Source organism: Myotis lucifugus, unplaced genomic scaffold (genome assembly GCF_000147115.1).
Source record: "Myotis lucifugus unplaced genomic scaffold, Myoluc2.0 scaffold_425, whole genome shotgun sequence".
NCBI classification, from domain to species: domain Eukaryota; kingdom Metazoa; phylum Chordata; class Mammalia; order Chiroptera; family Vespertilionidae; genus Myotis; species Myotis lucifugus.
Window position 1 is genome coordinate 941,531 of NW_005871473.1, and position 9,552 is coordinate 951,082.

The 9,552-nt window shown below is 46.2% G+C and overlaps 1 protein-coding gene across 1 annotated transcript in view; it reads left to right on the forward strand.

Annotated features, from left to right (window-relative positions):
- SV2B (synaptic vesicle glycoprotein 2B) overlaps window positions 1-9,182 on the forward strand; it is a 20,662-nt gene extending 11,480 nt beyond the window's left edge. The window contains exons 6-11 of the mRNA XM_023744048.1: window positions 135-148; window positions 1,387-1,551; window positions 3,223-3,356; window positions 4,632-4,832; window positions 6,502-6,661; window positions 8,999-9,182. Of these exons, the coding sequence (XP_023599816.1) occupies window positions 135-148; window positions 1,387-1,551; window positions 3,223-3,356; window positions 4,632-4,832; window positions 6,502-6,661; window positions 8,999-9,182 (858 nt within the window). The remainder of the gene's footprint in view (window positions 1-134; window positions 149-1,386; window positions 1,552-3,222; window positions 3,357-4,631; window positions 4,833-6,501; window positions 6,662-8,998) is intronic.
- Window positions 9,183-9,552: the final 370 nt, after the last annotated feature.

Genomic DNA, 9,552 nt, shown 5'->3' on the forward strand with positions numbered 1-9,552 from the left:
TGAGCCCACACCAGCAGGACCTTCTTCATTTTCTTATTCAAAGGAATACATTGTTGTATCTGCTCCAGGTACTCCACAATATATTCTGGAGATCTCTCAGACCAGTAAATTGAGATTTTCCTCACTCCTTACAGCCCTCCACAGAAAAGTACCTCACTTTATCCTGCCAGGGATTCATTGCTCAATTCTTGGGGAGATTTCAGACTTCTCCTGTTGCAGACACCGCCACAATGACTCACTGTCTGGAGGCTACGTTGTATTGTGCAACTCTATCAGTGGAATCGATTCCTAGAAATGGGATTATGGAGTCAAAGAGGGGAAAACCATCAGTGATTTCTTTAGACATTGACCCACTGTCCTCCATATGGTATTGTGCAGTTTTACCCTTTACTCAGCAATGTCTGAGACCACCTGTTTACCCACAGCCTCACCAACAGGGTGTTTGGCAATCTTTGAGGTTTTGACAATCTGGTAGGCGAGAATGGTAACACAGTATGTTTTTAATTTGCATTTTTTCTTATGATGCGTGGGATGGAGTATGTTTTTTATGTCTCATGACCATTTGTTTGAGTTGGTTATTTTGAATTTTCCAGGTATAAAACCATATCGTCTACAAATAGTTGTTTTACCTTTTGCTTTTTTACATTTTTATGTTCTTTCTCTTGTCTAACTGAGTTGGCTAAGACCTACACTATAGTGTTCAATAGTAGTGGTGATAATGGGTGTCCTAGTCATGTTTCTGACATTAGTGGGAATGTCTTTAGTGTTTCCCCATTAAGTAAAACTCTCTCTTTTGAGCTGAGATATGCATTTTCTTACATGTTATGGAGAGAGGAAGGGAGGGGGAGAGACACAGAGAAACATCGATGTGAGAGAGACACATCAATTGGTTGCCTCCCACATGCGCCCCAACCGGGGCTGGGGATCGAGCCTGCAACCAGCCGAGGTATGTGCCCTGGATCAGAACCGAACCCAGGACCCTTCCGGCTTCAGGTCTACGATCTATCCACTGAGCCAAACCAGTGAGCTGGACTGTTCATTTCATTTGTCCCAATCTATTGGTATTTTTAATCAGGAAAGAATGTTGTTTTTCATCAAATGCCTTTTCCGCATCTATGGAGATGGTATTGAATTTTTCCCCTTAGATCTATTACTATGATGTGTTATCTGATTAGAGCAAGCATGTCAAACTCGTGGCCCACGGGCCGCATGCCTCATTGATTTGGCCCGTGTTAGCCTTTGAGTTTGACATGCTTGGATGAGAGTTTCTACTAATGAACGATAATAATACATTTGAAAGGAGTGTTATCTACCTCAAATGAGGAATGCAGATTCTGCTCATGAGATAATAATATTTGCTCACATATTGTGTCTTCTCTGCTCCAGTTACTACGGCCTGACCGTTTGGTTCCCCGACATGATCCGGTATTTTCAAGAGGAAGAATACAAGTCCAAGATGAAGGTATTTTTCGGCGAGCACGTGTTCGGTGCCACAATCAACTTCACGATGGAAAATCAGATCCACCAGCACGGCAAGCTTGTGAATGACAAGTAAGTGAGAGGCTCAGACAGTCCCTAGATCAGCTGATGGTCCAGGGGTCTGTTCTTGGGAGAGAGCCATTGGACAGATAGGAATTCATGGTGGGGGAATGAGCTCCAAGAATATTGTGGTCCCACAACTTCCCATGGCTGCCAGAAACCCTCTAATTCCCCAGGAGGCCCTGCCTGTGTCGTGTTGGCTCCTAGTTATCCCTCATCACCTGTGGTATCTGATCCATCCAAGGATGGAGGCATTTGACTGAGGAGCGTCAATCAGACCATCTTTCCTGAGACCCCACACCTTGTTTTAAAATAAATATATTTTTATTGATTTCAGAGAGGAAGGGAGACGGAGAGAGAGAGAGAGATAGAAACATCAATAATGGGAGCGAGTTATTGATCAGCTGCCTCCTACACACACCCTACTGGGGACTGAGCCCGAAACCCGGCCCTGTGCCTGACTAGGAATTGAACCATGACATCCTGGTTCATAGGTTGATGCTCAACCACTGAGCCACACCTGCCGGACAGCAAATGTATCTCTCTGAACGTCTGCGCAAGTGCATGTAGGCTTCATTCGTAGAGGTGGTTTTTCCTAGGAAAGAGGGATTATGCACTAAAAAATTTGCAAAACTGCTTTTCAAACAGGCTGCACCAATTATATTCTATTAACAATGTGAGTGAAAGTGCCTATTTCCCCACATCTTTGTTGGGACGATTTTAAAAAATGAAGATTCTCACAAGTCTCTTGTTTGTTTGTTTTGGTTGTTGTTGTTAATCCTCATCGGAGGAGATTTTTCCATTGAATTTTTTTTTAGAGAGAGTGGAAGGGAGGGGGAGAGACAGAGAGAAACATCGACGTGAGAGAGACACATTGATTTGTTATCTTCGACACAGGAGATCGAGCCTGCAACCAGGTACATTCTCTTGACTGGAATCGAACCCACAATCCTTCAGTCCACGGGCTGACGGTCTATCCACTGAACCCAAACTGGCCAGGCCTCAAATCTCTTGTTTTTAAACCTACTAAGACCAGCTGTGGGACCTGCATGTTTTGAAAGCTCCTCATAATGTCAATGCTACCAGTATTTTCGTTTCGCGTGGTTCACATTTCTGAGTCCAATGCAGACGGTCCACGGACCTGCACTTGAGAACCATCAGGCTGATGGGGTAGCCCCATAGGTCCCTGCACTAGACACCAGCTTCCACCCTCCTGAGCTTCCCTCATCTATAAACCAGCAGCTATGAAAGGGGAACTAGCCCTAGCTGGTGTGGCTCAGTGGATAGAGTGTTGGCCAGTGGACCAAAGGGTCCCGGGTTCAATTCTGGTCAAGGGCACCTTTTGGTTGCAGGCTCCTCCCCAGCACAGGCCCTGGTCGGAGCGTGTGCAGGAGGCAAAAAGTCAATGTGTTTCTCTCACATCGATGTTTCTCTCTGTCTTTCCCTCTCTCTTCCACTCTCTCTAAAAATTAGTGGAAAAATCTTTGGGCGAGGATTAACAAAAACACACACACACACACACACACACACACAAAGTGGGGGGAACTAGTTTGGGCTGAAAATCATATTTCAGTATCTTTTGGTTTGTAGTTCTCCCTTTTTATGGCTTCCTGGGGTTTTCATTTCACTCTCAAGTCTCCTTTCCCCCTGGTGGATCTCTCAGGAACAAATGTCTTTCCACAGGTTCACAAAGATGTATTTCAAGCACGTTCTCTTTGAAGACACGTTCTTTGATGAGTGCTATTTTGAAGATGTTACATCCACGGATACCTATTTCAAAAACTGCACCATCGAATCCACCATCTTTTATAACACAGGTAAGAACGGGGGCAGAGCGGGGAGATCGTCATGGGGGTGGACTAGTCTTGTCTAAGAACCAAAATGGTCATAAGCTTTAGGAGCAGTAAATACAGCGCAGATACCCATGCTGAGCCTTAGGGTGGAGAAGTGGTTCCCACCCCAGGTACGGCGCAGGTGAGTTGCACAGTCTTTACCAAGGCATTTCATTGATCTGCATCCGTCTTATTACATGTAAAATAACAATGAGTTCTATGCATTCTTATTTGTGATTAAAATGTGGCACACCTTTTTACACGTCCATCGATTGGTTGTCTCCCACATGTGCCCCGACTGGGGCTTGGGGTGGAACCCAGGTACGTGCCCTTGACTGGGAATCGAACCTGTGACCTTTCCCTGCTCAGGCCAATGCTCTAACCAGGGAGCCACACCAGCAGGACGATGTTTGCATATTCTTCACAGGGGGATTCCTGCCAACACTAAAAACCCTCTGTGCTTTCCCATTCATCTCCCCTGCTCTGGCCCCTGCCCCTCACCCCGAAAACTACTGACCAAATTATCTTTATTTTGAAGAATGTTCAGGTTTCTCTATGGGCCCTGGGGTGGCCGCCTTACTGGATCAAATTCTTTTGTTGTTGGCTTTTAGAAGCTGTGTAGCCTCAGAGGACTGCTCTGTGCTTGAGAGATGATGTATTTACACAAGCTTCTCAGTGAATGCTTGTTTCCTTTTCCCTCGCCGATCAGAGTTGAGCAGGTCATTGCATTTGTAGAGGATTTTTGCTTCACCCACACCAGTGGTTCCCAAACTTATTGGGCCTACCGCCCCCTTTCCAGAAAAAATATTACTCGGCGCCCCCTGGAAATTAATTTTTTTAAAATTTTAATAGCAATTAAACAGAAAGATATATGTGTTAATGTTTCTACCTTTTTCGTAAAATATAGTAAAGAAAGGTGTAAATTAGAAACATTGAAGTTTGAAATTATGAAGCTATTTATTGAACTCAGAATAGAAAGGTAATACAAAAAAAGTTAAAACAAATGCACCTGTGGCCATCACCGCCCCCCTGGATCGCTGCAGCGCTCACCAGGGGGCGGTAGCGCCCACTTTGGGAATCACTGATCCACACCTTGGCGAGCGCCACCTTGACTTTGAAACTGTCTGATGGCCAGAGGCTGGTGCAGGCTGCCCAGGGAAGGGGCCCTACTTCATCCCTGCCTCTGCCCTGCCCTCCCCCCGACCCCCTGACTCCCCTACCCCCACTTTACACGAGCCTAAGGTTTCCTTCTCTCCCCAGACCTCTACGAGCATAAGTTCATCGACTGTCGCTTTATCAACTCGACCTTTCTGGACCAGAAGGAGGGCTGTCACATGGACTTGGAGCAAGACAACGACTTCCTGATTTACCTGGTCAGCTTCCTGGGCAGCCTGTCCGTCTTGCCGGGAAACATCATCTCCGCCCTGCTCATGGATCGGATCGGGAGGCTCAAGATGATCGGTGAGTTGTCAGGGCCAAGGCCGAGACGGAAGGTGGACGGTGGCATTTTTTTTCTTCATTTTCTTAAAGAAATCTTGCACAGGAAACCGCACAGGTAAGATGGAATCTGCCTTGCCGAAACCGGTTTGGCTCAGTGGATAGAGCATCGGCCTGCGGACTGAAAGGTCCCAGGTTCGATTCCGGTCAAGGGCATGTATCTGGGTTGCAGGCACATCCCCAGTAGGAGATGTGCAGGAGGCAGCTGATCGATGTTTCTCTCTCATCGATGTTTCTAACTCTCTATCTCTCTCCCTTCCTCTCTGTAAAAAAATCAATAAAATATATTAAAAAAAAAAAAAAGATGGAATCTGCCGGTGTGGAGTCAGGGAGGCACGTCGGCAAAATCCCAGGGCCCCGTGGAGGTGGTCTGACACCTCTAGTCCCTTGACTGGGAATGGGATGGGCTTAAATGCAGAATAAGCAGGGTTCCCTTCTGTAGCCCATTCACAGGTATGTTCTCACTGGAATGTAAGTTCCAGGAGAAGGGCTTTTTTATTTTTTATTTTTTTTAAATTTGGAAATTATGGGGGAAGCCAGTTGTGAGCTTGGTGCAAGGGACCAAGTTCTACTGAGTCTCCGTTCCCATCTGTTTTTATTTACTAGAATAAACAATTGCCGTTTAGGAATGCACATAGACATATCAATGGTAATGTTTAGTAAACAGTAAGATTATCAGGTTGGGGGAGTTTGCTTTAGGCCATTGAGTCAGCAGTAGGCAACAACATGCAGATATTCAGCCCTGTGAATATCAAAGAGCCCCATTCATCCGAGAAGGGCTTTTTGGTAGTGATGTATCTTAAGCATCCGGAAGAAGGCCTGGCATATAACAGACTGTTCACTCACCGACCCCTGCCTGGTCCCCAGTTGTCCGGGGCTGGAGCAACACCAGAGAACAGTTTCCAAGTTCTTCCCTTAGGCTGACTGGTGACAGGACCCATGTCCAGGCTCCATTTCCATGGCCGAGTCTCGTCTCCATTTCCTGACTGAGCAATTCTGTGACAATCACTTATTTTATTAGCACTTCAATAGGGATTTTAAATATACTCACTCTGCATCCTCTGTAAGGTTGTCAGAAAAATATGTAAAATGCTCTTTTTCTTTTAGAGAGAGTGGAAGGGAGGCAGCAAGAGGAGAGAGAGAGAGAGGGAGAAATATCGATGTGAGAGAGACACATCAGTGGGTTGCCTCCATTTGTGCCCCAACCAGGGCCAGGGATTGAACCTGCAACAGAGATACGTGCCCTTGACCTGAAATCGAACCTCAGTGGCAGATGCTCTCACTACTGAGCGAGCAAAATTGGCTTCTGAGAGGAAGGGAGAGGGAGAGAGGGAGAGGAACATCAGTGATGAGAGAGAATCATTGATCGACTGCCTCTTGCACACCCCCTACTGGAGACTGAGCCTGCAATCCAGGCATGTGCCCTGACCAGGAATGGAACCTGCGACCTCCTGGTTCATAGGTCGACCACTGAGCCACACCGGCTGGGCCAGATGGGCCTTTTACTTGAGGTAGCCTGTTACTTGCAGTGAACCTGTGAGGGTGGGAGATGGGGCAACAGGTGTGGGTAACCATTTCGTCCGAGCCACAGGCTTCATGTTTCTTGGGGCCCCTGCCCTCCCTCCCTCCACAGGTGGCTCCATGCTGATCTCTGCGGGCTGCTGCTTCTTCCTGTTCTTCGGCAACAGCGAGTCGGCGATGATCGGCTGGCAGTGCCTGTTCTGCGGGGCCAGCATCGCGGCCTGGAACGCTCTGGACGTGGTCACCGTGGAGCTGTACCCCACCACCCAGAGGTCAGTCCCCCCGCCCGGGCTCCTCCTGGGATTGTGTGGACTTAAGCTAGAAGTCCACCTGCTCCGATTCTGCCCGGGTCCGCCTTGATCTTCCTGGAGCTCATGGACCGAACGTTTCTTAGGTTTTTGAGTCTCTCCTGTGTGGGGGCTGGCACAGGCCTGGAAGTGGGCAGACCAAGGCTTACGAGGGTGGGGCGAATGGCAAGATGCAAAGGGTGCATGGAAACCATGCCCAGGAGAGAAAGTAGGAGGGCAATACCGTATGCATCATGCAATCAAAAAGAGGTGAGAACACGCCTTCCGCTGGGAGATAAAGTGAAAAAGAGAGGAACTAGGTAAACACAGGCCTGGGAGAGGCAGAGGGAGAGAAGGTGGGATGAGGGTGATGGTTTGGGGCATTTGCAGAGAATGTGGTGGGTTGCCCAGGGTGTACTTTTTAAAAAAATATATATTTTATTGATTTTTCATAGAGAGGAAGGGAGAGAGATAGAGAGTTAGAAACATCGATGAGAGAGAAACATCGATCAGCTGCCTCCTGCACACCTCTTACTGGGGATGTGCCTGCAACCAAGGTACATGCCCTTGACCGGAATCGAACCTGGGACCTTTCAGTCCACAGGCCGACGCTCTATCCACTGAGCCAAACTGATTAGGGCTCCCAGGGTGTACTTTTATTTTGCACAAGCCATGTGAGGAGAGACCTGGTTTAAAAGCATCGGGACAAGGCAGCTCTTCCTCCTCCCAGAGGAGGAACTGGGAATTTTAAGAATAGCAGATAAAGGGGACCTGGGGTCAAAAAGGACTGTGAAGTGGTGGGGAAGGCAGGTAACTGAAATTCTGCAAAAAATCCTAAATTGGTGACGGAGGTACTGGGATGTAGGTTGCCATGGGAACGCCTAAGTCTTACAAAAAATTAAGGGGAGGAGAAATGATCGTTATTTGCATGGGATGCGAGTTCACATCTAGGAACCTCAAGAGAATTAACTGAAGAGACTATTAGGAACAATAGAATAATGTGGTAAGATGGTCAGTAATAGAACTAAGTTAATAATGTATATAGACTTTAAAATATATTTAAAAAATTAGAAATAAAATGGAAATCCATTTCATAACAGCAGAAATCATAAAATATCTAGGAATCAATTTGATGAGAAAGGTGAAACGCTTACATGGAGAGAACCATAAAACTACTGAGAGATATAAAAGAAGACTTAAATGTGTATCAGGAAATATCTTATTGAATTCTAAGAAGATTTAATCTTACAAAAATGTCAAATTTTCTTTAGATTTTTTCTAACTTAAGAGTCCATTCAGCCTAGCCAGTATGGCTCAGTGGTTGAGCATCAACCTATGAACCAGGAGGGCTCGGTTCCATTCCCCATCAGGACAGGTGCCCAGGTTGCAGGTTCAGTCCCCAGTAGGGGGCGTGCATGAGGCAGCTAATCAGTGATTCTTATCATTGATGTTTCTATCTCTCCTCCCTTCCTCTCTCTGAAACCATTAAAAACATATTAAAAAAAAATTCCATTCAAAATTCTATGAGATCTCCTATCCCCACCCCCAGGAACTTGAGAAAATTAATCTAGACCTTATTTGGAAAATAAAATTGTCAAAATATCCAAGAATATTCTGAAAACAAAAGACTGGAATTGAGGGTTAGGGATGGAAGGGTAGTACGGTTTCAGAAAAGAAAATATAAAGAAGAACTTAAAGTATAAATATATAGCCACATTCTTAATTAACTTGTGGTCTGAAAAGGAAAAAAAAAAAAGCAAGTTTGAAGGAAATACTCCAAAATGTTAATAGTTGTGATCGCTTTTCAGTGGCGGGGTTATATATCCCTGCATCTTCATGCTATTCTGTATTTCCAAATTTGACTAAAATGAGAATGTATTACTTTTATATTCAAGGGAGAAAATTCCCTCCCACATCTTCACTATACCTTCCCCCACAGTGAGGAAGAGAAAGAACATCTAGTTCAGCGGTTCTCAAACTGTGGGTCACGACCCCTTTGGGGGTCGAACGACCCTTTCACAGGGGTCGCCTAAGACCATCAGAAAACACATATATAATTACATATTGTTTTTGTGATTTATCACTATGCTTTAATTATGTTCAATTTGTAACAATGAAAATACATCCTGCATATCAGATATTTACATGACGATTCATAACAGTAGCAACATGACAGTGATGAAGTAGCAACGAAAATAATTTTATGGTTGGGGGGTTACCACAACATGAGGAACTGTACGAAAGGGTCGCGGCATTAGGAAGGTTGAGAACCCACTGGTCTAGTTGGTGTCTGTCAGCATCCACTTCCTCCTTCTCTTACAGGGCAACAGCCTTTGGCATCCTCAATGGATTATGCAAATTTGGAGCCATCCTGGGAAACACCATCTTTGCTTCTTTTGTTGGGATAACCAAGGTGGTCCCCATCCTTCTGGCTGCCACTTCTCTCGTTGGGGGCGGCCTGATTGCTCTTCGGCTGCCAGAGACCCGAGAGCAGGTGCTGATGTGAACCGGCCACGGGGAGAGGAAATGTCGGAAGAACCTTTCCCGGGGACCCTCAGGGCATCCACACTTCCTGTCCGTCACCGCCCAGAGGACTTTGGAAGCACCAGAGGAGATGTTGACTTTGCGACCCCTAATCTAGGACCCATCTCAGCTTTAAGATGTTGGTAACTCAGGTGCCCGATTTGGGGTGTCCTGAGCTGCCCTGGTAATCATGGAGCTGTGTGCTTGGTTCTAGGTCGCCCCAGCCCAAGGCAGGGGAGGAGGTGTAACACCCCCCAGGGGGGTGCGTGCTAAGCAAGGAGGTGCAAGGACTTCTTTGCACTTGAAGGTGGATTTGAGCATGAGGACACTCAAGCTCCTTCATAAAGTTCTTC